The sequence below is a fragment of the Nannospalax galili genome, unplaced genomic scaffold, assembly GCF_000622305.1.
Source record: "Nannospalax galili isolate Female #2095 unplaced genomic scaffold, S.galili_v1.0 scaffold653, whole genome shotgun sequence".
Taxonomy (NCBI): Eukaryota; Metazoa; Chordata; class Mammalia; order Rodentia; family Spalacidae; genus Nannospalax; species Nannospalax galili.
Genome location: NW_008334077.1, coordinates 916093 through 943952, shown reverse-complemented (window position 1 = coordinate 943952; position 27860 = coordinate 916093). Strand labels below are relative to the sequence as shown.

General features: G+C 37.9%; 1 protein-coding gene across 2 annotated transcripts in view; it reads right to left on the bottom strand.

The window, feature by feature from the left end:
* The window catches only part of Supt3h (SPT3 homolog, SAGA and STAGA complex component), a 459651-nt gene that overhangs the window by 93236 nt on the left and 338555 nt on the right, over nt 1-27860 (bottom strand). For both annotated transcript variants that reach the window (XM_029561584.1, XM_008829029.3), the window contains exon 7: nt 1016-1091. In XM_029561584.1, the coding sequence (XP_029417444.1) occupies nt 1016-1091 (76 nt within the window). The remainder of the gene's footprint in view (nt 1-1015; nt 1092-27860) is intronic.

The window sequence follows — 27860 nt, the reverse complement described above, 5'->3', positions numbered from 1 at the left end:
TTAATGCTTCACAGATGTTTGATGCCAAGTTATTAGTCAGATTGGAAAGTATATTTAGTTAGAAAGAAATCTTCCAAAACATGTTTTCTTATATTTTACTGACATTCACATGGGACGCTATTTAAAATGTGCCATTTATTTGTACTTTATGATCTATAAATGAGGTTCTCATTTTCTTTTTCCAAAATCAAGCACATTGTTATTATGACCACACAATATCTTTCCATTTAAAGACACTATTGTTTCTGTAATTGCTCAGACTGGGGTCATGTGTTACTCTGTCATATTTTTAACCCGACTTTTCATTACACTTTCTTTTTGACCTTTCCCCCAAGAACTTTAGTCACTACTGTTGCTCAGTGAAGGATGTCTGGTATACACAATCTAACCCACTATCACGAGTCTAAAGTCCTATTCATAAGTCGGTGTTCAGTGATGGAAAGTACTGATTTTACTGCTAGGTTACTCTTGTTTACAAGAGCATTGGCTAATGAATTTGGCTGATACTTAGCACATGCTACAGAAGGGGGTTAAAGACAATAAAATATACTATTCAAATGTTATTTTTGGTAATGTAAATAAATGTACATAAAGGGAAAGTTGGTATTTATAAGTAATATTGGGGCCTTTTAGATGTCATGACTGTACTATTAGTGTTCACTGTGGGCCAAATACAGCCAGCAATCCTCATGTAAACGTGACTAAGAAACTAGAAATTAAAATGGGAATATTAAGAAAAAGGCAATTTTTCTGACTTAAGGTCATATGAATAATTATCATGTCTGTGTATAAGTAGTATGCTCTAAATCTCTTAATACTATTAATTGTGAAACAGAAGACCATGGTAAAATTTTCGTTGGGTCCCCCACAGTGAAGACATTGTTTCTGTAACAATTATAACTATGCATATATTGAACACATCAATTTTTAAGGAACAGAGGGCATGCCATAATTTAGTACATATGTAACACATTCCCTTACACATGCAGTTAAGTGAAGTTAAATGTGTACTTACAGAAACTTAACTGTCGGCTTTCACAGAATTCTGCATATTGAGCTGAATCCATAGTTCGAGTCTGTCTTTCTGCTCGCTAATGGATTAAAAAAAACATTAATTTTTTAAAGAAAGTAGACTGTTACATACTTTTTCACAGCTGAAACTTGGGCTTGAAATACCATTATACTTACATTAATCTAGGTAAACAGTTAAGTATGGTCACACACATATAGCATGGTGCATAAAATCATGATAAATAATAGTTGTGCTGGGGTTGGAGATACGGATCAGCAGTTAAGACAGAGTATTCCTCTTGCAGAGGATTTGAGTTCAGTTCTCAGTACCCACATTGGGCGGCTCACATCTGCCTGTAATTCCATCTCTACAGGATCTGATGCCCTCTTCTGGCCTCCATGGGCACCCATACTCACATGGTGTACATATATATGCATATATACACATACACACACAGAGTTAAAAATATCTTACAGTAGCTACGAAGCTTAATTTCTTTTGGAAATAGAGTTTTAAGAATTTTCTGCTCCTTTGTTATTAAGCTAAAATGAAAGGCCTTAATTCTTTAGACTATATACTTCTAAAGTTTTCTATTTTAAAGCAGAAGAAAACTGTGAGAGGAGGATAAAGCAGACAGAAAAACTATTATTAACCATCACTGTCCATCTGCTTTAAAGTTGTGATGTTGCAATGTTAAAGTAAGAGTGAACGAAATCCATATATTCTCTCTCAGAACACGGTGCCAGAGTTAACAAAGTCATCTTTTAAATTACAAAGAAAACAAAGAAAAAGGTAAACAGAACACAGTTTCTTTAATCTGAATCCACGTATGATTCACAGCTTGGGCTAGTTTCCTTCGTGGCTTTTCTGATTCAGTGAAGCAGATGTTTGCTCCTACATTGTCTCATAGAGGTAATATAATTTTACTTCACCCAGGGTTTGGTGGGAGAGTTTGACCGCTTCCGTTTCCTTGGTAAAGGAAGTAGTTTCAAAGGAGACAGGCTGGTACTTAGAAGGAGTTTGGCTAGTGAGGGCAAAAAAATATTCCCTGGGATTTTACTTTTTTTCCTGCATTGGAAAGATTCTGCAAGTTATCTTTATCACAGTTGTTGGGGCACCTTACTTTTCTAATTTCGGCAGATGTTTTTGTACTTTTAAAATCAAAACTGAAGTTCCTTTTTCCTTTTTGTCTGATTTGAGTAGTCGTATCACAGGTTTGTTACTTGACGTGTAGCTCAGTACAAAAGAGATAGATGCGATGGTGGAGGGAACACTTACTACCTCCCAGGGTCTCTTCTAAGACTACTGCCCCTGCTTTATCTTTCTTGAGTTTTGCCTTTCCCCTGTCTTTCTTTACTTCCTCCCAAACATGCACACTCACAACGTGTGTGTAGACACAAACCTAGCCCTCTCTTGTTTATTTATCTGCTAGGTTCAAGTGTCATTTCTGAACATACACAAACATTTTATCTATATGACATGTGCCTATGTGCAACTGAGTTGACTCCTCCTTTAATTAATGATTGATTGATGTGTGTACACACACATGTCATAGCATGTCTGTGGAGGTTAGAGGATAACCTTGGATGTGGGTCCTCAGGTGTCTTCCATTATTTGTTCGAGACAAGGTAGCTCATTGATATGGTATGTCCTCACAGGGCTGGCTGGCCCTGGAGCTCCCAGATTTTCCCCATCATGCCACTGATGAGATTACAGTAATGTACCACCAGGCCCAGCTTTTTCTTGGGTATTGGGGATTCAAACACAGGTCCCCAGGCTTACACAGCAAGTACTTTAATTGACTGAACCATCTCTCTAGGCCCTGGCCCCTCCTTTTAACATGGCTGATTGGACTCAAATGTTTGCAGATGGGAAAAAAAAAAAAGCAAGCAAGGAAGTGTTTATGTGTTCTGAACAAAGTAAGTTACTAGTGTGTAAATTTAAAAAATTTTCATACTGACAACACTATCATTCCTATGTATTTATGTGTGGATATTTGTTTATATATATGAATAAATAAATATGAAACGTTATCTATGTCTATGTCTGACTAGAGGGGAAACCTCTCACATTTGCTTTTCCACCACCTAGAAAAATATCTGACACATAGTAAATAAGCAATGAGCATTTAAAAAAATTATTTTCCTTTTATGTGTATGAGTGTATTGCCTGCATGTATGTAAGTGCACCTGTGTCATGGAGTGTCCACAGAGGTCAGAAGAGGGTGTCAGATCCCCTGGACCTGGAGTTATGGATGGTTGTTAGCTGCCATGCGGGTGCTGGGAATTGAACCCAGGTCCTCTGCAAGAGTAGCCAGTGCGCTTGACCACTGAGCCATCTCTCCAGCCTCAGCAATAAACATTTTTGAATGAACAAATGCTACCCTTTTATTCAACAGGGCACGTAATGACTACTCTCATAATGTAAGCAGCCCTCCATTATCTCTGACTTCCTATATATCTTCTTTGCTATCTCTAGCTGAGCCACATTCCCCCAACACATGACTACACAGAAAGCACTTAGATTAACTATGGAACAGAGACACAATGCTCCTAAAGGGATTCTTAATGCTTTTTCTTCCACCAAGCTAGGTAATCAAGATTTGGCTTCCGTATACATTCTAAGAGAGTTGATGTATCTGCAATTAGGAATTCTAGCCATTTAAAGTTAGGAGAACTTATCCGAAGAGATTAAGGTTGCCAGGGTAGCCAGCTTTAATTAAGTGAAGTGTGTGGCAGTTGGAAGATTTTTGCCTTGTAAAACCTATCATCTGAGGCCATTTCAAAGATACTCATAGACATGTGATGGGCTTTAAATGATTACAGCTAGCTTCTTTGCTTTCAGACACCCTCTATACTGCCTCCTTCTTTTGTGCTGAAGCATCTTAGTTCTTTTCAATTCCTTCAGCATGTAAGCAGCAACCTTTGATCTGAACAGCAGTACCAGGAAGCTGGCCCTAGGGCACACACAGGAAGCCATTTACCCAGTGCCTAGCACACAGGAAACACTCAACACATGGTGGCTGATTGCGGTAAAGATTTATGGGCATGGTGTGTCAGATCTAATGGCAGGTTAAGTGTGTCTTGTTCAAGCCTCTTCATTTTAAAGGTAAGGAAATTAAGGTTATAAGAGAAGTGATTCGCCAAGGTGACTAAGCTGGAACCTAAACTCATGATATTTGCATTACAGAAAGCTTTTCCCAGTCTCTAGTAAGTTTTTACACCAATGTACTTGTTGAATCATCTACAACCAGGAACTGTAAGAATTATGATCAAATTATATGAATTCCAGACAGAGTAAGCAGATTTTAAGTCAAAGGTCTACTTAAAAGAATCAAGAGATTATCTATTAAATATTTAAGTGTGGCTCTTACTTTCTGTGGTGCACTAATTCCACTTCCCCTCTGCCACCACTCAGATCAGTTATTCAGAGCCTAGTGCATTCTCAAGCACACAGGGATGGATAGACCTTTTCTAATCCAAAAAAAAAAAAAAAAAAAAAAAAAAAAAAGGGAAAAAATTCTCAGCTTGTATAAACAGCATGATCAAAGTAAATACACAGAAAACATAATCTCTGAGATTAAAAATAAAGTTTAATAGCTATCTTTTACAAATGAGGACACTGACTTAGAAAAGGTAAAGAAAAATGTTAAAAGGCATGTAGTTAGTAAAGAGACAAAGCTAGAAGTACACCCTGAAGTCTCAGGTATATGAATTACTTAGAAAGGGAGACTTGTGTGTATCATTTGAACCCTGATGGCATTTGTATTCCCTTTATGTTCTGGCTCTGAATAAAGTATGAGATTGCAAGCTTAATTTTAAAATGTAAAAGAGTCATAAAATTTATTTTACTATTCACTATGGCCATGAAACTGAAATAATAAGAAGAGACTTATTGTGGTCAGGTGTGCACACACATACGTGTGATCCAAGTGCTTATGAGGCTGAGGCAGGAGGATCATGAATTTGAGGAGAGTATAGTTATAATCGTCTCTCAAACCAACAAACCAACCAACCAAAGAAGCAAGCAAATAACCAAGAAAGCACACAGCCACTCACCCCAATCAAAACAGAACAAGACAGAAAAAAAAAATCTCAAAAAACAAAAAAACCCTAAACTTACATATTTTTAGTATATTTGAAGCACAAATCTCTGAAATAAAAATCATTGATAAACATAGCTGGGGTATTACAATTTTTATTCACACGGACATTCTCAAATTACACAATGCCGTTCTGATCTCTGACAGCCATGCCAACGCAGGGTCCTCTGCAGATTAGTCAGACTCTTGTATCAGCAAGTCCAGTTCATCTTTTGCTGAGTCAGTCAATTTACTGGTTTCTTTAGGTGTCAAAACATTGTTCTTGAACATTCAGAAAAATATACAATATACTCACCTTTTCTTAAATTAAAACTTGCTGGTATTATTACCCAGAAAAATACTGTAACGGCATATGAGGAAAATATTACTTTCGAAAGAATTATTGCTAAAATCTTCTAAGCATCCAACAATATTTTAGCATTTAACTAGGCCTGGACAGTTTTTTAGAAAGAAAGAGAGAATGGTTGCTACTAGCCACTCAAGAAATTATAGGCCATCCTGCCTATTGTAAAATGAACTGCAAAGGCAGATTCCCATGCCAGATGGGGTTATTTTCTGGATCCTACCTAAATGAAAACAGGAAAGAAAATATCTGTATGTAAGCAGTACCCTGGATAATTTTTTTTTTTTTTTTTTTTTTTTTTTTTTTTTTCAGTATCTTGAACACAACAGACTCTCAATTCGTATCTGTTACTTTGAATTTTCAATGAAAAGCTTTTATTTCAATCCATGTGAAGTTGCTTGTCTTTGAAAACTGCTTTCAACTGGAACAAGCACTGTCCGCACAGCCTCTGCCCCCTGGGTGATGTGCAGCTGGCATCTCTCTGTGCTTTCATACAGCATATTCAAAGGCTGCAGAGGCACTGCGCTGGTGTATCTCTTGGCAAATTTTCAGGACACATGGCAACTATTTCTCTTCAGTCACTCAGAAGCAGAGAACATAACTTTCAAACGAATTTGAGGGTTCATCTGCTTTTACTTCTACCTCAGACACACACACACACACGTCTGTAAATTTAATTTATTTGATTATTAGAACTCTCAAAATTGAAAGTGAAGTCTTTTCTGAATGTAAAGGCAACATGCTGATGGTACTCTCCCTTATTCTGGGTAGGAATTAGATGATGAATTTGAAAATGTAAACTGGAACGGCTGGTGGCAGTACTCAACAACATGATGACATATGATGTTTTTGTGTGCTTATTATATATATGATGTGGTACATTTACAGAAGGATATCAGCAGATCAGTAAACCACACTGACTACTGAAGAAACTCTCTTTGGTTAAGGTCATGTCTAGACCAGCACAAGTGTTCATCTGGGTAGTTGCAGGGCCATCTTCGTACCCTAATGTGGGCTCATTCTGCCTGCTGAGTCAGTTTGTAATTTAGTTTCCTCTCACAACGTAGCCTAACTCTTAAAAAAAAAAAAAAGGGAAGGCCATGGCACACAGTGAGAACTCTCTGTAGGAAATCTTCCAAGCACAGGCTCAGTTCAGATCTCTGTCTCATAAGCTTAGGTTCTTCAGCTGCATCAAATTCCAGTATGAATGGTAACTCCCCAACACAGACCTGATCCGGCCCCCGCCATTCCACCAGGTACACACTGGTCTTCCATTATAACCAGAAGAAAGTTGTTTTTATTTCTTTTGTTTCTTAAAATTTTTTTTATATATTTATTTTATGTGTATGAGTTTTGCCTACAAGTATGTAAGTGCACCTGTGTCATGCAATGCCTGTGGAGGCCAGAAAAAGGTGTCAGATCCCCTGGAACTGGAGTTACGGATGATTGCTAGTTGCCATGTGGGTCCTGGGAACTGAACCCAGGTCTTCTGTAAGAGTACCCAGTGCTCTTAACCACTGAGTCATCTCTCCAGCCCTGTGTTTTTGTTTTTTGGATTAGGGTCTCATATGTAGACCAGGTTCGCCTGGAATTAATGTTTCTGCCTCCAGAATGCTGGAATTATAGGCATGTACCATGATGAACAGTAAATAAATAAATGAAAACAAAATTTTTAGAAGAAATTTGCTTGACTTACAGGAAGTCACGAAATGTACACACATGCCTGCACACACACAAATGAAAACAGTTATCTAAAAGAGAGAAACACAGAGAAAACAGACTTGAATATATGTTGTCAGAAATACACACACATACACACACACACACACACACACACACACACCTCACACATACACATAAATGTTACTGAAACAATTGGAGAACTAGTTCATACTCTGGAAAGCTATAGTCAGTCCTGAAACCAAAAGTTCACTTCAATTTGACCCATAATTTTCATGGAATTAGAGAATTAAATAAAAATACAGTGTACTTTCTGTTTCATTGCTTTGAAGAAAAAAAAAGTTTTTCACTGGTATTAATTTGTTCACACAGAATTGCTTTCAAAATACAGCAATTTTCTGTGTCAAAGGTATTAAGAATGCATTAGTGCAACCATGTGAAGCTTCCTGAAGAAACAGGGGCAGACTCCAGGATATTCAGGAGATTTGAAAGGAATTCTGTGCTGAAAGCAAATGAGAGCTTCAAGTGCAAAGTGTCCCTAAGTGAGAAATGCAGAGAAGGGTATTTGTGACCTTAGTTCGCAATGGAGCTGTGTCAACCGGATTTTTCTTTTCTGGTCTGTACTTATAGATCTAAATATATCAATTCATGTGAATATAGGAGTTTTACCTCTTCTATTTATTTTAAGCTACAAAGAATAGGCATAAATTGGATAGTATAAAAACAGTTATAAAAATCATAAAGTTACATTTAAAATGTCTCTAATTTTTAATCTGAATTTATTAAGCTAGTAGTGGGGGAAATTATATATACAGTGGAATATCTCCTTCCCTGGGATAAAAATATGTGCACTTTAAGAAAATTTTTTTAAAATGACTTAATTCTATACGACCTAAGTTCATATCTTGCTGTAAATCTACATGTGTAGTGCTAGTACCAATTTTTAGTACTACTTTCCTGAAGTTGTGAACATGCTATGGAACAACTAAGTTGACAAAATCTATGTAAGTTTCCACCCAAACTAGTTCTTTGGAGTAATAATAGAAGATTGATCTGTTTTCCTGATTAAAGATGCTGGAACCCATGTATATGCTTTTACTTTCTTTGGAGGCAGGGCTGCTGTGTATCAAGAAGCCTAGTTATGTGTGAGGTCTTTAGATATTCTGATACATTCCTGAAGGTTCACAGCCATTTACAGAATATCCACATGAGCTGTCATGGCTTTATAATAAAGCTAACATGAAAAAGATACTATTAAATATTTTGGTCTTTTAAAGTAAAACTTTAGAACGGTATCTGGAAAAAAATGTATGTAGAAGATTACTGTATGAAATCTAGCTTAGGTTTTCTCTTTGGCCTAGAGTTAGAACCACAGTTCTTTCATCTTGGGTTGGTCAAGATCAGATATTTCAAGCCAGAACAACATGTACACTCAACCAAGTTTGACTTTATTTATGTAGTCTGAAAGGCTGGCACCTTTAAAATCTTACGAAGGGCAAAGGTGTGTGTCAGTACCATGGGGCTCTCTTCACTCTTCTCATGGATAAACAGAATAAGTGAGCTCTGGCTGCAATCTCCCTTTGTTGCTACTATGTGATATCTGAGTTTTATCAGTAAGGATTTTCTTTTAACATGGGAAAATGCAATTTTCACCACAGACTCATCATTAGTGTATCTGTGACTCAAACACTTGAAAGTAACAACTTAAGGGAGGAAAGGCTTATTTGGGCGGAAGGTTTCAGCAAAATTTAAGTCCCTCATGGCAGGGAAGGCATGACCTGTCGGAACAGCTCCCTATCTGCAGGTGGAGCTTGAGGCTGACTCCTCACATTCTGGAGGACTAGGAGATCGAAAGAATATGACTGGAACAGGGGTAACTCTGTCTTTGAAGACCTAGTTGTGCTTGCCTGGTCCCAACTCCTAAGGTTCCACAGCCTCACAAAATTGCTCCTGTGGTGCTCCACAAATGCTCCAAATAGGAGCCTGTGGAGGACATCTTTGATTTAAGCCACAACAACTGGCTAATTCTTTCTAAGGAAGTTTTATCAGCTCTGCCTTTAAAAGATAAAACTATACCACTTCAATTGTTGTCCACCTTAAGTACTACTCTGTACTAAGCCATCATCACCACCTCTCCCCCAGATTACTGACAGACTCCTAATAGGTCTCCCTGCTTCAACTCTCCTACGCTGCTCTCCTACCTACACACAGCACGAGTAGTCTCTCAGAATGGAAGGTCAATCATGGAGTGTATGCTCAAAGCTCTCCAACAATGACTCATTACATGTCAATTAAGAGCCAGTGTCTTCCTGGCCTTAAAGACACCACCTAGTCTAGCTTCTGATTCCCTGTCTCATCTCAGTTCCTCTCATTCTTGTTTACTCCACTCCAGTCACACTGACCCATCCTGTTGTTTCTTAAAAATGCCCAGTACCTTCTTTACCTGAGAGCCTTTACATTTGCTGTACTTTTGTCCAAAATAGCTCACCTAACTACTGGCTGGGGCCTGCCTCTTCCTTTCCTCCTGATCCCCATTTAAAGATCATCCAATTATGGGATGGAGAGATAGCTCAGTGGCTAAGAACACTGACTGTTCTTGCAGAAGACCAGGGCTCGAATCCCAGCACCCACATGTCAGCTAACAACTGTCTGTAACTCCAATTCCAGGGGATCTGACAGCCTCTTCTGTGCTCCGTGGGCATTGCACGACACGGGCGCACTTATCTACATGCAGGCATAACACTCATACACATTAAAAAAAAAAAAAATCACTCTACCAGAAAGGCTCTCTGACCACTTTTATATCAAGAAGCATCTCTTTCCATATTGTGCTCTATCCATTAACCTACCTCATTCTTTGTAGTTTTTACTACTACCTGAGATTTATTTCTCCATCTCGACTGTGAGCTATCTGATGGCTGAGACCGTCTGTTTATTCACTGCTACATTCCAGAAGTCTTTGCAGGGGCTGAGACATGGCAGATGTTCTGTAGCCACATTTGAATTTTATAGTTAATATCTCTCTGCAAGGTTTCCCAGCTTTGGCTGTGCTGACATTCCAGGCTGAATGACTCTTTGTTAAGGAGGTGTGCTGCAGGATGTTAAGCAAGACATCTCTATCTCCTAGATGGCTGCAGCATCTGTCTATCAGCACCCAGGTTGTGAAAAACCAAATATGTCACCAAACACTGACAAACACCCCTGGCAGCAAGATCATTCCCTGTTCAGAACTACTAGTATAAGAGAAAGTGGCTAACACTAGCTGCCCCACTAGGATGCATCTGGGGCCGGATGTGCCCTTTATGTCATAAATTCTTTCAAAAGCCTCAAAGAAGACAGGATTCCTATTTTATTAAAATTTTTTGGATTTAGTTATTTTTATTTTACGAGTATGAGTGTTTTGCCTGTATGCATATAAGTGTACCATGTTCCTGCAATGCCTGCAGAGGTCAGAAGAGGGTGTCTGATTTACTGGATCCGGAGTTCTGGATGGTTGTTAGCTGCCATATGAGTGCCTAAGAACTGAACCAGGTCCTCTGTAAGAGCAGCCAGTGCTCTTGACCACTGAGCCATCTCCAGCCCCAGGACTCCTACTTTAGAATTGAACATGATAGGATAGGTGTGATAGCACATGCCTTTAATGTCAGCACTTGGAAGATCGAGGTCAGCTTGGACTACATAGAGAGTTCCAGGCCAACTGGAACTACAGGTAGACCCTATCTCAAAAGAACAAAAAACAAAAAACAACAATAAAAAAAAAAAACATGTTATGCATGGCTCGGATAGATGAGGGAAGGTTCAAGGGTGTCCACTTTTCCTTTTCTGCAAGGTGTTTCTCAGAGAAACATCATATATGCAGGATGGCCTGTTAGAATCACAATTCTACGCTATTGGTTTGCCTGTCAAGGAGAAAACAAAGTGCCTCTGGGTTCTAAAGCAGAGGTACTTTCTTATGTGAGGCATACAGAATGGCCATGATACCAAGGGTGCAACTAACCCCACACCTCAGTCAGGTTTTAAAACAGAGTCTTGGGGCTGGAGAGATGGCTCAGTGGTTAAGAGCACTGGCTGCTCTTGCAGAGGACCCAGGTTTGATTCCCAGCAACCACATGGTGGCTAACAATCATCTGTAACTCCAGTTCCAGGGGATCTGACACCCTCTCTGAACTCCGTGGGCATTGAAGGACACAGGCACACTTACACCCATGTACGCAATACATCATATACATAAAATATAAATAATAAAAAATATTAAAAAAAAACCCAAAAACAAAAACAAAGGGTCTTGTACCATTTCTGTCAGGTCTCTCCTTCCTTCTGACACTTTGCTGTGCTCCAAAAGTAGGTTATCTGCAGGGCACTTAGGACAAGAGCCCCTACAACACAGCCCAGGACACCAGCCATATCAGTAAACCCTCTCGAGCTGAGTGTTAGGACCTCCTCTCCCCTCTTCCTCTCTTTTCCTGAAAGCTACAGTATGCTGCAGAGGGAGAGATAGCTGCCTCAAAAATCCAGTAAGATGCCAGCAGCTTTTATGGGCTATAACCTGTCGATAGCTTCACTCTCCTGGTTTATATGAAAAAATAAGATACTTTATGTAGTAAACCTTAAGCTTCCTAAGGAGGAAACCTACTAAAACGCTTAGATGATATACACTTAGGAACTTTCAACTGAAGGGAACAGTGATGTGTATAAACTTTGAAAAACTGGGGATATCAAACAACCTGCTTTAGAATAAATCTGAATTAAAGTATGCTTTGAAAATTAAAAAAGAAGCCAGGCATAATGGCTCACACCTATAATTTTAGCACCCAGGAGGCCAACCTGGCCTACATAGTGAGTTTCAAGATAACCTGGGTTACATTGAGATCCTGTTTAAAAAGAAAAAAAACTTAAAAAGAGAAAAATAAAAGTTAAAAACTATAAATAGATGAATAATGAAGTCTATTACATTATATGCCACTAGAGAAATGAAGTCACCAGTCTAGAGACAATTCTCAAGGGGATATATTATAGAGGAAAAAGAGGCTTTTACAACTTGATAGCACATGAGATTAGAGGCAAAGCAAACCAAATTAAATTGTTGTGTTTATTCCCCCAAAGGAATGCTCTTAATCATTTCAAAGCTAAAGTTTCTTTTCTCACAATTAGCTGAGCTGTTTCCATGAGTCAGAGATGAGCAAATTCATCAATAGACATGTGTATGTGGCTGAGCCAGCTGTAAGCACGAGTTAACATAAAACAAAAGGGGAAATGATTTTCTGATATGCCAAGGCTTAGTCACTGGAATACAGAGAAAATGAGAGTCCTCACCAAGCATGATGACCATGAGACTAGAGCAGTCAGATAACAGTAGAAACTGCTTGTGTTTCAAATGTAATAGAAATTCCCAAACACTTAATAGGAAAAGGCAGAAATGTCCACATGCTCAAAAAATCAGTATTTACTTTTAAATACTTAAAACTCTGTTTAGTTTCCAAGCATTGTGTGTGTGTGTGTGTGTGTGTGTGTGTGTGTGTGTGTGTGCGTGTTATTGCTTGCGCTTATGGAGGTCAGAGGACAACCTCTGGTGTCATTCCTCAAGGACTGTCTACCTTTTCTCATTTCCTCAGAGACCAGGTCTCTTACTGGCCTGAATCTCATCAAGTGGGCTAGGCTGGCTGGCAGACGGCCCATGGATTCACCTGTCTCTGCCTTCCGAACACTGGGATTACAAGCAAACACACCCACTTTGTAATGTGGGCTCTGGGGAACAAACTCAAGTCCTCCTCCTTGCAAGGCAAGCACTTTGCCAACTAAGCTATCTCCTCAGACCTCAGGACGTTTTCAAAAATGCAGAAATCATGTTTAAATGATTGAGAGTGTAAAGCCTTTGGATGAAAGTCTTTCAGGGACTGATCTGAAGAAGACCTCAGTCTGCTTAGATGCAGTTTAGGTCTTTCCAGAAGCCTGAGCATGATGGCTGCCTACAAGGTTTCAAAGAACACAGAACAGCATAATCCTCTGGAATCATAAACTCAAAACCTGTAATTATGGTTATTTAACAAAATGGTTTCTGTTAAGATATTTGATGATGAAATTCCCATTCTCTTAGATGTCAGTGCCCAAATTTTATTCAGCCTTTACTTATGAGTAAATGTATTATAACTGTTATTTGATTAAATGTCAGTAGCCATTAGGCCCAGTTCTTAGGGAAGAAGACTTAACCGTGGCATGCCAAGAGGGTGTGGAATGGATTACAAAGAGAGATGAAGAAAGGAGGATTGTTTTAATAACTTGGCAACAGTGAGGCTTAATAACTTGGCAACAGTGAGGCAACACTTCACCTTAAGTAACCACAGAAGCTTTAAAGAAGCAAAGAACAACTTAGGCAGGCAGGAAGAAGAAGAGGTGATCAGAGGTGGTAAAAGGGTGAAGTCGAGTGAGAAGAATCACAACGTGGAACAGCAGCACTATTGAGTCTTCCTTGTGGCCTTGTTCTTCCTCTCAACAACTATGTCTGTAGCGAGGAAGGTCAGCCATTATCATTTCTGTTCTATGCATGAAGAAACCAAAACTCACCAACTCTCTCTCTCTGACTTAAAAAAAATACACTTATTTTGAAATAATTTTAGATTTTCAGAAGAATTACAAGTAGTGCAGAGCTCCTATATTCTTCTTGGCTTTGCCACTCCAAACACGCCTTACCTGAACTTGTGAGCTATGGCAGGAAAGTCTGCTTAGTACTTGCACTGGAGTTCCTTTTAATCAAGACATATTGCTGGAAAGGGTTAAAGTCTACTGCAAATCAATGCTGGCTCTACTAGGTCACTGACTCCTGGAAAACTCCTTAAGAAATTTGGGATCTGATCAACCAAAATCACCCAGACTTCACGGCATACTAATATTGCATGTTGTAACTGTAGAGACATCTAAGACTTGCAATAATTGAAAAAATTGTATCTGAAATGTTTAGTGGTCCCAGTAAGAAACTGATTTTGGGGCTGGAGAGATGCTTCAATGGTCAAGAAAACTGGCTGCTCTGGTAGAGGACCGAAGTTTAGTTTCCAGCACCCACATGGCAGCCCACAACCGTCCAGTTCCAGGGGATCTGACATCCTTTTCTGAACTTCTTGGGCAATGAATGCATGGGTACACTTACATATATGCAGGGAAAACACGTATACACATAAAATAAAAATAAATTAAAAAAGAAACTAGTTTTATTTTTGCAGAATTCAAGACCCTCAAATCTGAGCAACATATAGTTTTAATAAGACCTAGAAACGTATTTTTAATGTTATTTAATAAAAAAGTGGTGAAATGCTGTGCACATACATGCATGTACGTACTGCAAGTGTAGATTACACTTTGAGTCATTTTCTTGAAGGGTAGCACTCCATGTTAGATATTCTAATAGCTTGCTCTCACGGACACAGTAAATTCTGTTTCTGGTCCTAGCACTATGAAGGGAGGATTACCCTTTGTATCACATCAGGTGTCTCATACATGCAGTGGGATGAGCATGCCCTATTACTTTGCATACCTTCCTTTGCATAGTGTTCTTTAGAGGAGGCAGAAAGAAAATACAGCCCAGATGGTACTTATTTTCTGTAGCACAGATTTTAATTTCACAAGTAGCAGGGTGGCTATTTTGATTAACAAAAAATAACAATAAGAAAAAAAACACCTAAAATCAAATCTTTTCCTCTATTTTCTTCCGGAATTTATGAGACAGGAAGAACAGTAATAAATACTGGATGATTTCTTCAACCTTTTGATGTCAATGAATCTTAATGAACAAATTAACATGTCTCTTAGGAAGAAATACATTAAAACATTAACACTTGTCCTGTGGTTATGATTGTTCTTTGAAAATCAGAGCTCAAGACAAAGCATTCTTCCAATATAAAAAAAACAGACTTAATTTGCCAATTATCTGAGAAAGCATTACCTAGAGGGGGAAAGGCTTGGAGGGGCTTGGAGGCTGACAACGAGCGTCATGGGAATGGCGCTGTGGCTGCTGGGAGTCTTTCCTACTGCTTTCCCACACATTAGCTGAAGGGAGATCACATGACAACTAAGGGCTACCTGTTCTTAGGAGCGGGAACACAAAGCTTATTTCACGACTTGAAAACTTCTGAGTACATTTCCTTGGCACAAATTAGAAGTTGGTAGGATGACAGAACCTGCATTCCTTAGCATCAGGGAGGGCAGGATTTAACCACTGCTAAGCAACTTTAACCAACAACCACAGGTTTTTTTTTTTCTTTCTTTTTAATTTAAATTTTATTAAACCAAGTCTACCTTAAAATACTAATTATTTTCTACTAGTAGATATATTCATAACTTAGCAAGGTAGGGGGTTTAATCCACAGGTTTTATTAGTTGAGAGTATATTTAACTACATAAAATCTAACTCAAAATTACAGTTTTCTAGACAAGAAAGCAGCTCATCTTTCCTCAAATTCATACTAGAGATAACTTTTCAGACCTGACATAACCACACACCGAGGACACCAAAGCCTCAGCCCCCTCCAGGGTCCACCTTGACATTTTATGTTTGACATAGTGATTCATACTGGCTTTCCAGATACTACAGCTAAACAAGTCAAATGTAGGAAAAAGAGACTGAATTCCTCTCCTTTAAAGAAAGCAACTGTGAAGTACCACAGAATATTTATGCTCACATGTCATTGGCTACAACTAAGACATGTGACCAAATCTAGTTGCAAAGAAGAGCAATGTGGTAGCTTGTTTGGGTTGGCAAACAGTCAGCTGTGAGTTAGAGTTCTGAGACAGGAGAGCATGAGCACTGGGTGGCAGGTGCTGTCTCTGCCACGTGTGACTGAGGTATGGCTTTCATTACTCATCAACTTTAAAAAATGAAATTTTACATAGTATTAAACTTCAGGAATTTTTTTTTTCACGGGATAAGGAGAGGGCACATTAAGACAACAACTAACCATCAGTATTATCCTAACTTTAAAAACAACCATTAAAAAGCACTAATCTAGAAAGACAGATGTATTAATATTTAATGTACTCCTTCCTATTTTAGGCTTAATATAACAACTCAAGGAAGGTGAGTGCTATAAAAAGGGACTTCACAAACGATTATCCCACAGGTACTTAACTATTCTGCCACTTTTCATTTATGCTCTATTACATGAATGCCATTTGGCGGGAGGAACCACTGTTCTGGACCTGTTCTTTCTAATCCTTTACTGGAGGCCTAGATCCAGTTAGATCCAGCTAAGGAAAAGTTATCCATCTAAACTTTGTCAAAGAGAATTCTACTTTGGGGAGAAATATACAAAGAAAAAGCATATAAGACAGTATTTAAAATACATCTCCGGGGCTGGAGAGATGGCCCAGTGGTTAAGAACTGCTCTTGCAGAAGACCCAGGTTCAAATCCCAGCACCCACATGGCAGCTAACAACTGTCCATAACTCCAGTTCCAGGGGATCTGACAGCCTCTTCTGTCTTCTGCAGGCATTGCATGGGTGCACTTACCTACATGCAAGCAATACACTCATACACATAAAATAAAAATAATAAAATATTTAAAATAAAATAAAATACATCTCCAAAGGAATAAGTAGTGGTCATTATAGGGTTAACACAATTCCAACCCAATCTCCACATAATCCCAACGACCTTGTGGAAGGCAGTATAAAAAGGGGCTTAATTAATGATGACTCCAACAGGCACATAACCACTGGCTATCTTCACATAAAGCCATCAGTGCTGAATGGAGGTGACTGAATTACAATTGCCATCTAAAAGCGTGGAATGTTATGTAGCATTAGAGGAAGACTTCAAGGAGTAACAAGGACAATGCCAACCGAGGTCTGAAGCCCTCCACTCCAGACCATGCTTTATCCCTGATGCATGAGGAGAACTCTGGTCAAGGAATCTCATCTTAGGCACCTGTATCAGTGATGTGGCCATACACGGCTTCAGCTTTGTTTTAGGTTCCTATCTGTCTCTCACAAGGAAAGCTGTTTTGTGTACCTCTAATGGAAGTCATCAGAAGGTCTGTGACACTGGTAGTGGAAGAGGGACTGTGCCATTGTTAAGAATCTCCATTCTCACAGTAGATGGAAAAAGGAAAGAATTCAGGTAGTTTTTAAGTGGGAAAATTAGCAAACAGGAAAATCACTAACATTTTATGGTTTCAAATAGCTCCTCCTAGCCCTTGCTAAGGTGAATTAGGTCCAATGTGAGAAATCTACAATGTACCAATGAACTCTGCAAAGGGTATAAGCTACCATACGATCCACAAAGAGGCTAAATGGTAAGTTTGCCTTCTTAAATTAACTAAAATATACATTGAAGATTTTTTAGCAAATAGTTATTATTAACAGAAGTATATCCATAGTCATAGGATTCAAATGGACATCAATGTTTCTTGAAAACAGATGTGAAAAAAGCTCTAAATGGATGTTTGTGTTACATAAGCATGGATGAGCACTGAAGAAAAGAGAGCCAGTTATTATTAATCACCAGTCTCATACTTCGTAACAGTCTGTACAGAGTATCTTGTTAGGCAAAAGTATGGACTCTACAGTATAAGAAGAAATTTTGGTTTTCTGATTATACAGAAAAAATAGTAAGACTTGCAAATGTATGGTACTTTGGCAGTCATGATCTGTATTTTCTTTATAAACTTAGTGTTCACTTTCTGACCGCTAACAAAGGCATTAGGCACTATAGCATGTGAACATATCTTCACATCTTACCTTGATAGAAGCAAATCCTATTGCACCAACTGAGAAAGAAAGAATAAAATAAAACAAAACAAAATAATAAAAAAACCCACTGGATTCCTGCTAAAAACAAATCAGATCTGGTGTGCATGTGACACTTCAGAAAACATACTATGTAGGAAAATGAAATAAACATTTAATCTGGCAAATTAAATGGATTTGAGGTTTCAGCATACTTGGAAAGCAGAAAAACCCATATAGTATTTAAATATTTGCTAAAGTAAGACAGTATTTAAAACAATATATTTGAAGAATCATTCTTATTGAAATTTTGTACAATTTTTGTAAAGAATACATTTTACTTTCTTGACATCCTGTGACTTTTAATGGGAGTTCATATTTACTCTAGCATCCGTCACGTTCCTGTAAGTCAAAGATAAGGATATATAGTGCCTTGCATGAAAAAAAATTACATTTAAAATATGAAAGCTATTTTTTAAATAAATCACTGATAGTCTCAGGATCATGTGGGGCTTACACACTTTTCCCAGGTTGTGTGTGTGTGTGTGTGTATGTATGTGTGTGTGTATGTGTGTGTGTGTTGCAGTAGTGGATGGGTAGATCGGTGTCTAGTGCAGCATGAAGCTCAGGCATAGCCTCCCTTTGCTTCTCCATGTCTTCAAGTTATCCTACAACTCTTTAGAAGAAAAACAAGGCATTGTCTTCTAGGTGCAGTGGCAGGTCAAACAGTTGCTACTTCCTGAGATTTGAGACCGAAAATGCAGAGTTGGTCTGCCTCTCAAAGGAGATGACACTAACAGTGGCAACTGCTGATGGTGTGCTATCCTCCAGTAAAAGAAAAAACAACTGTGGTTCACTAAGTTGAGAAACATTGCACCTATGTAGAGCGAGAAACAAAGATAAGAAGCAGTATACAAGAAATTATTTAATTGGTGTTATAGCTCCCAAGGCCTAGCATTTTTAGGTTGCATATCCTTACAACATGGGAAATTTCACTGTGTAGAGTTAACAACTTTTCTAAACAACATACCAGACAATATATCTCATACAGACTATGTGTTGAACCTTGTGATCTGCAGCCTTTCCATGAAGCCATGATGCTTATACAGTCTGTACCCCAATCACAGGAAACACAGTGGTAACATTTATCAAAACAGACTCTGCTTCAGCATCCTGGAAATAACGTGTCTCTTTCTCATATGGAAAAAATATTGTATTACTTATTGGTAGTATACTTAATTGATATTTATCTTCTAAATATCAGGATAACTGCCATGTAGACGCTGTCAGAAAACTGAACATAAATTATGCACTTGCCTAAACAGTATGGCTAAGCTGTTTACTCAAAAGGAAATATGATCTTCCTAAATAACCTTACAAGCAATCAGGAAGGAGTGCCAGATTTTACTTAATAAAATCATCTCTAATACTGGCAATTTTGTTTCTGAATAAAATAAACTTGATAAAAGATTTTAGAGACAAGTTATGTCTTTTAAAAAATTATTTATGTGTATAAGTGCTTTGCTGGCACTTGTATAAGTGCACCCACAATCATGCAGTGCCCACAGAGATCAAAAGGGGGTGTCAGATCTCATGGAACTGGAGTTACAGACAGTTGTTAGCTGTCATGTGGGTGCTGGGAACTAAACCCAGGTCCTCTGCAAGAGCAGCCAGTGCTCTTAACCACTGACCCATCTCTCCAGCCCCACAATAAAACTGCATGTTATTGAAATTTATGATTAGAAATATTTGCAATTTAAAAATTAAAATATAGAATCATGTATCATTAAGGTTTGTTTTAAATTCAGGCTGTATGTCCCCATGGATACAATGCCTTAAATAGTGGTCAGGTTTCTACCCAATTAGCAAAAACTCAAAGTCCACATGCACTTGGACTCTACCTAGTTTATGTAGACATGGGGAAAAAACATGATTAATTATGAAAATTTGGGGGCTGAGGAGATGTCTGCCAAGCAAGCATGAAGTTCCCTAGCATCCATGGAAAAGCTGCACACAGGGCACAAAGCTGTGATCAAGGAGCTACCAGAGCTAGTGAGTAGGGGAGACATGTAGCTACCTGGAGCATGTTAGGTCAGACAATCCAGTCAATTGGTGAGCTCCAGGTTCAGTGAACATCCTGTATCAGAAAATACAGTCAACCACTGACCTCCACACGCATGCACACACATGCATACATATACATACATACACAGCACATACACACTCAGACACACTTACACACAGAAAGTGGGAGGGAGAGATAGAAAGAGAGGGGGGAGTTTTGTCTTCCTTTAACAAAGACCAATATTGGGCAAAAAATGGAAAACATCAAGTTGGTCTTTGATATCTTCTTGCATTCTTTTTGAAAGTTTTTCAATTTCTTGGCACCTCTCTCTGGAATTTTTTATTTCCCACATAGTACATGACAACATATTAATTTTTCTTACTCTTCAAATTTCTTCAAGGTTCTAAACCACTTTGCCATTATTTCTTGTCAGAAATCTTTACTAAATGTCTCAGCTAATGATTAAGAGGTGAGCAATCCAACTGACACTAATATCTACGGAAGAGAATGGCCTTGGTCCTTCATGTGTTTTGAAAAATGATAAAATAATGTCTTATCAACTGTGGTTTTAAGAACTGTGGACTTGCAATAATGAGGTTTTACATCTGTAAACCAAACAGGACAAGCGCACTATCACTTGAAATGTAATTCTGTTGAGAAAGTAAAGGAGATAACTAAAGAAAATCCAAAATAAAATACCTTCATCAGACTCAAAAATTAGAGAGACTAATAACTATATACATCTCTCAGTTTTTAACTGATGAAAGTCTGTGATCAAAAGAGATTTGATTAAAAAGACAGTGAAGTGTGGATCCTTTGATAGCTCTGTTGGTTGAGCAGAGGACTGTAAAAAAGACAGTGAATACTATTATGTAAAAATCTCCCTACCTTTTCTAAGAAACATTCACAGAAAGCCTCCACATTAAATCTCTAAGAAAATCTGAATTAACTTTTCATCTAAAAATGTATGTAGCAATCTGACTACAATGCAATGCAATGACTCGAATATCTAACAAAAGTAGAAACAAAACACTCAGCCACTTGGAAATGATACCTCTACATTAAAAATATTTCAAATAAACTGGGCCAAAGGGCAATTTAAAGGGCCAGTTACAGAATATTTACAAAATATTTAAATAACAGAAATATTGTACTTTAAAATATAAGGCTATATCAAAAGCTACAGTAAAAGGGCCATTTATAGCTTTAATATTTCCATTGCTAAAATTTATTTTAGACAGTGTCTCCCTAAAGTCCCAGCTGGCCTGGAACTCAGTATGTAGATCAAACTGGCCCCGAACTCACAGAGATCTGCCTGCCTCTGCCTCCCGAGTGCTGGGACTAAAGGTGTGTGCCACCATGCCTGGCCAGTATATTTGATTTTTAAAATATCTTTGTAAAATTATTTCTTCAGGATAGTATTTAGAAGTATAATTTCTGGGTCAAAGAACACATAAAGAGGGCAGGGGTCTTTTCTTCAAAAATATTTTGCCACATATATTTATTTTTAGCTATTTCTACTTATGTTTCCAATAATCTAAGACATTAAAAATTTTTTTAAATAATATCCTTTTCCTATGGCTCTACCTCTCTTGAGCACCTTCTTTCCCTTTATCTCCTGTGTTCCTTGTATAACCTTCTCTCCCCACTCCCCTTAAAATAATTCCATTTTTATCCATAGCTGAGGAAAATAAATATTTTTTAAATTTATTATTATTTTATGTATATGTGTGTATTGCCTGCATGTAGGTAAGTGCACCTGTGTCATGCAATGCCCATGGAGGACAGAAAAGGCTGTCAGATCCCCTGGAACTGGTGTTACGGACAGTTGTTAGCTACCATGTGGGTGCTGGGATTTGAACCCAGGTCTTCTATAAGAAGAGCCAGTATTCTTAACCGCTGAGCCATCTCTCCAGCCCCAATATAAGACATTTTGTAATTCTTCAAACCCATGCAAACTAGATTGTTCTTGGATCAACTTAAAATACATTTTCTAGGTTAAATAAAGATGACTTCTTTTCTTCCTAGTTTTGATTTGGTTTCCCACTTGCAGGTGGGACAATAAGATTTAATATTATTATAGTACAAATTACATAAATTTTCTTACACATTTCTCTTATCGCTCATAGGCCATACTGTGTTGAATAATACCCTTTTGGCCTTTAGTTGTCATATGTAAAAGTATCTAAACATCAAATAAGTGGATGGGCTGATTTACAAATACCATCAGACACTGGAGGAGAGTTTTAAAGACCTGATGAGTTTGAGATGATGGATACCTCAGAGAAATAAAACCCTGGCCACCAGGATGGCCCATCATACATGAACAAGTATTTATTTAAAAGCTTCAAAATGTTTCAATATATGCATGCCCTCAAGGAGTTTATTTAGCAGGTTAAACTAGCCAAACACTAGTAGTTATACCACTGTTTATCACATACTAAATTATCTGAACAGATGTTGCCAGATGAAGGGGGATCTGGTAAAGAGAGCAAAGCAAATGTCTATTTAGGAAGGTCCTTCAAGGAGCGAATGTGTGACATACACTCATGTGCGGTAAAGTGCATGCGTGCTTTGGGGGAGGAAATGTGAAAAGCAGGGGGCTGGTGAGGCTGGAGATGAAGATGGGAAGGTTGAGCAAGAGTCTAAAAGATGTATTCATACCATGTTAAGAGATTCTCCTGTAGAAGAATGTTGCAAAGCCTGACAGGATCTGATCCGCAAGCAGATAAATGAACGCAGTGGAATACAGTAATCACTAATATTCACAGCTAGATCTAAAATGATTAATTCTAAGTGAGGAATGCGATGATCTAGAGATAAGCCTATGTCCTTAAAAAAGTTGGTGTGTATGATTTACCAGAATGTACTGGTATGAACCGGACTAAAGTTAGGTCCTCAGCATAGACGCAAAGAAAGAAAAAGACAAATTATCTATACCAAATAAGCAATGATCTGTTAATTCCACTAAATAAACTGAGGCACCAAAAAGACAAAAGTCTTGCCACAGAATCTACTTATTTTCATATTTAGAAATACTAACTCATTGAGATTAAACCAGTGAAGATAAATAAAAGCCAGACTATCTAACAACAACCTGCCCACCTACTGTGGAGAATGTGGGTCAAGGAGAAAGAATAGGGAAATATAATCCACAAAATATTCAAGGCAAAAATATGTTGGTTATTACACCAACCACAATCTGAGAACTATAAACATTAAATGTAAATTAGTGGTAAATCCTGTGGTGTTCATAAATTCAAAGATATTTTAAAACTCTTCTCTGCCAAGGTGTTTTATAAACAAGTTTGGTGGACTGATCTCTAAGAGAAGCATTTTATTTAAAAAAGAAAAAATTAAAATTGAGGCAGAAAGTATTGGTTCTAAAAATTTTAATTCAACAGTATAATCAGTTACGTGTTGGACAAATATCCATTTAGGCAAGAGCAAGCCTGCAGCTCAGCAAGGCCTGCACACGCACACTTCTCCTGCAGTGCCGAGGCTCCGGCTGGCAGCTCTGATGTCAGTCTCTATCCCAAGACATGACAGTTTCACTTACATGTAGGGAAGGTAGAAATGAAAAGTGATCATTGTCCCTATATTTTTCCACAAAAATTCTAATTTTCTAATTTACTTTTTTACCAAAACAAAGGTAATATGGCATATGTCAGTGGCATATGTCCTGATCTAGATTAGGAAAAACAGCATTTTTTTTTTTTGGACTTTTTGAGACAGGGTCTCCTAGTCTTCCCAGCTGGCCTGGAATTCACTATGTAGACCAGGCTGGCCTTGAACTCACAGAGATCCACCTGCCTCTGCCTCCCGAGAGCTGGAATTAAAGGCATGCACCACCATGCCCAGGAAAACAGCACTTTTACAAGTCCAGTTTCAAAGCTGTTACCATTTGTTTTTCTCCCTGGTAGATGTAGGAAATGGGTGGGCAAAATGTGATCTTTTAAATTTCATTCAAAAACTAATAATGAAGAATTCTGAATAGGTCTGAAGGTCTGAGACAAATGGTATTGCTACTCAAAGTTTCAGTGATGTGGATTGAATCTCATGCATGCTAAGCACTTCGGTCTGCTACACGGCTTCACCTTCAGCACTGATGTTAAAAAAAATTAGTTATTTTGACTTGATGTGTATGAATGCTTTGCTTGCATGTATACAAGTGCACCTGTGCCATGCAATGTTTGTGGAGGCCAGAAGAGGGTGTTGGATCCCTGGAACTGGAGTTACAGATGGTTGTTAGCTGCCATGTGGGTGCTGGGATTTGAACCTCAGTCTTCTGCAAGAGGTGTTTCACTCATGTGAGACCACCCAAGTGTGAAGGACAGAGAACAACTTGAGAGTCAGCTTGAGAGTCAGTTCTCTCCTTCTACCATGTGGGTCGAATTGAGGTCCTCAAGCTAGGTGGCAGGTGCCTCACTTTCTTCTTTTGAAAAATTCACCATGTATATTAACATTAAAAACCCTCTGCAGGGCCTCAAAAGAAAACTCTTAAAGCTGTTATTATGTTACAAGCTTGTTTGAAAATACCAATCTCTCCTTCCCAATCTAATTCTTGCGCCCACTGATGTCTTGAGAAGTATACTTTCTCAAAATGCTTCTTTGGAAAACAAAGCCTAAGAAAATCATTTTATATCCCCCCAGATGGTATTTAATGGCATTTACTTCTATTTTTTAAAAAAATTTATTTTTCATAGCAAATTATTCAATGCTCCTTGGAATTCTTTTTTACTGTAGGTGTAATGCAAAGGGATACCTGTATTTCTTTCCAAACAATTATCTGTCTTGGCACCCTTCTGCCACTGATCTCTACCATCTCTACCATCTGTACTGTGACTAAATTGTTTTACACTCGTGTCATTTGTTTTCTCTATTGGCATGTCTGTTGAGTTTTATGCCAGAACCACGCACTGCTGACTACAGTGGATTAATGGAATGCTATAATATCTTGTAGTACAAATTGAACTACGTTTGCTATTCTGCCTTAAAAGATTGCAGCTATTCTATTTTTTTTATAAATTAAGACAAATTCTAACATTACTTTAGAAAGCTTTAAAAGAAATTCTAACAGTTTTGTTACAAAGATCACGTGAAATTAATTTAAACCAATCTAGTAAACTACAAACACCTGAGATATTTATACTGTTCAGTCTTCATGTCCAGGAGCACGGTGTTTCTTCATTTGAATGTTTTTCATATTTCCATCCATCTTAAATACCATTTTTCTTCCATTTCTTGTCAATGTGGAGCTCCATAGAGCTTTTTCTTGTACTCTCTGCAACTGCCATCTACTCATTTCCTGTGCTGACGATTATTGCATTGTAGTAGGAGCTACTGTTTTAAAAATCAGTGTTTACCTGATGCTAGGAAGCCTTTTATTAGTTTTAATGCTTTCTCAATTGATTCTTCAAGGTTTATGTAAATAAAAATTTTATATTACAGGTACACTGTGATGGTTTTTTTGTATATCCTGATAATAGTGAGGGGTTTTATTTGCTGTCCAGTGTTCCCTGAACTCTGACAGATCAAAGTGGCATGAGAGGGCATTCTGGAATTTAATGGAACTCTGTTAATATGGTCATGGTTTACAATATATATTAATATATATGTTAAACAGATGTTTATTAAAATCTTTTCTTCATCCAAATCAACTGAAGAAAAGTTGAGAATAGGGCATTTGTTTCTGGCACAGCACACCTGTGCTGCCTTTCCCTGTACTGCAAGAGTGGTGGCTTGTTCTCTGAAGGCTCTGGATCAGATGTTGTATACTTCCTGTTTACTGTATCTCCATTATAGCTAACTATAATACCTCTTACTAACATAAAATCACTGCTGTTATTCCTTTTTAAGATTTTCTTCTTAAATTCTCTTTTCTGAGAAACTATTCTTATTATCTATAGCATTTGGGTCTGCCTGATAGATCTCAGATAGTTCCTTTACCTTTAAAAACATCAAGTAAAATGTATTTCAAATCCTGTAAATATAATGAATGCATATGAACACAGCACATGTAGGTTTATAAATGAAACTATAAGTGTAAATGCATTCATACATACAAACTAGAAGCACAGCTTCCTAGGATATGATTTTGATAGGCCCTTTCTTTCAACCATCCTGGAGACTGAACCCAGGACCTGATGTATGTTAGGCAAGCTGCCTACTACCAAGGCACAAAACTAGCAACTATCTTCATTTCTAAACCCAAATACATTGATATTGTAAACATTTTATGGAATTTCAGCCCCTAAAATCATTTTAATTGGAAGAGGGGAAGCTCTGTAAATGTTGGGCTTACTCATTCACGTCTTTTTTATGTTAAATCTTATTGAAGGTATTTCTAGACTCTTAGTTTTATAGGCATTTGATTTTCCTTTCCTTTATGTTAAAAAAAAAAAACAAAAAACATGATGGTGGCTGTGGGGACTAGTAGAAACAACACGCTTTACAAACAGGAGACAGAACTTCTGCTTCTCTCTGTGGTTCCCCGATGAGTTTTCCAGTCCACTTTCCTCCAGAAACTGTATTCCTAGGACTGAAAATTCCCAGGGATTAGAACTCAACATTTAGGGCTCAGTTGAAAAATGCAGGTGATTTCTCTTATCATTAAGTCTTCATGGGAAACTCTTCATAATAGTCTATTGCCAGTTCATTGTAAGTTAAGCAAATTCAGATGGCCACCTGAGATTTCACTCAGCTTAAAGCTTCTTCAAAAAAATTTTAAGATGCTTTATGTTTTATGTTTATCACTCTGATTTCTCACTAGATTCTAGTATTAAATTATAGGATTAAAAATGAAATATAAAGTCACTAGGAATATTCTGCACCTCAACATGTTTAAAGGCTGTTCTCTCAATTAAGCTCTAATCTTGGCTCTGTTCTGTATGCTTACCATTCTATTAGACTGAAGGCAGAATTCCCCTGATTTTTCAAGTGGCCATGCTTTCTTGCCTTAGAGGGGGTGGTTGACTTGATCAATGATAAACTGAAGCCTGTCAGGTCCTTCACCAAGCAGAAAGGCTGGTCTCAGGCAGAACCTTCCTGTCAGAGGGCATCTTGGTAAGAGAACACAAAGCTATCTGTAGCTTTTAATGACCCTTCCATGGCTACTCGTTGATTAGGTTTAAAAATATTCCATGTAGAACCCATCATCAATACCAAAACAAACCTGCTTCATTTAGGGAGAAGGCGGCTGGAAAAGGGCCTTTATGTGTATTGTTAGGCTTCCCATTTTCCTGCTTCCAGTTCTAAATCCCTTACACATATTAAAATAACTCAGATGAATATTTATTTATGTATTGCTAATCTGGAAGAAACCAGAGATATGATCACGGATCTCTGCTACCGAAATAGCCTAATGTTGGAAATTTGGTGCTGAAGGATAAACAGTTTAAGAGATATTTAAATGATGACAATGATGGACCATTAGGTATAAAGGATATAAAAATTCAGACAATTTTGTTGTTTCTGGTCACATAATACTAAACAGCAATGAAGTAAATTCTGAGAAAACACAAAGCCAGGCACATGTACATCAGCTGAAATGACAGCAAAGGACTGGCATGCTTTCCACGTGTCTACTTGATATTTTCAGAAGCAGCTAGTGCCTCAAGTCTTTTTGTCTATAAAAGTTTCTCATAAAAATTACCTTTAAGTGAGAACAACAAAGAAAGTGAAAGAAAGAAAGAAAGAAAGAAAGCAGGAAAGAAACCCAGTCCCAACAAAGCTTTGTTGTTAGGTCTATACCTTTTTCCTATATTCTAGGGAAGAAGGTAACACATAGTTTCTCTAAGTGTAAGTGATGCTTAGAGGAAAATTAAATCATGGAATGATGCTGGGGCTGATTATTCCACTGCACTTTAAAAGCAAGAGATTGCAGTCTGTGAGCCCAAAGTGGTTTCATATGGACTGCCACAGCTGTGGTTTATTCCTGAAACTA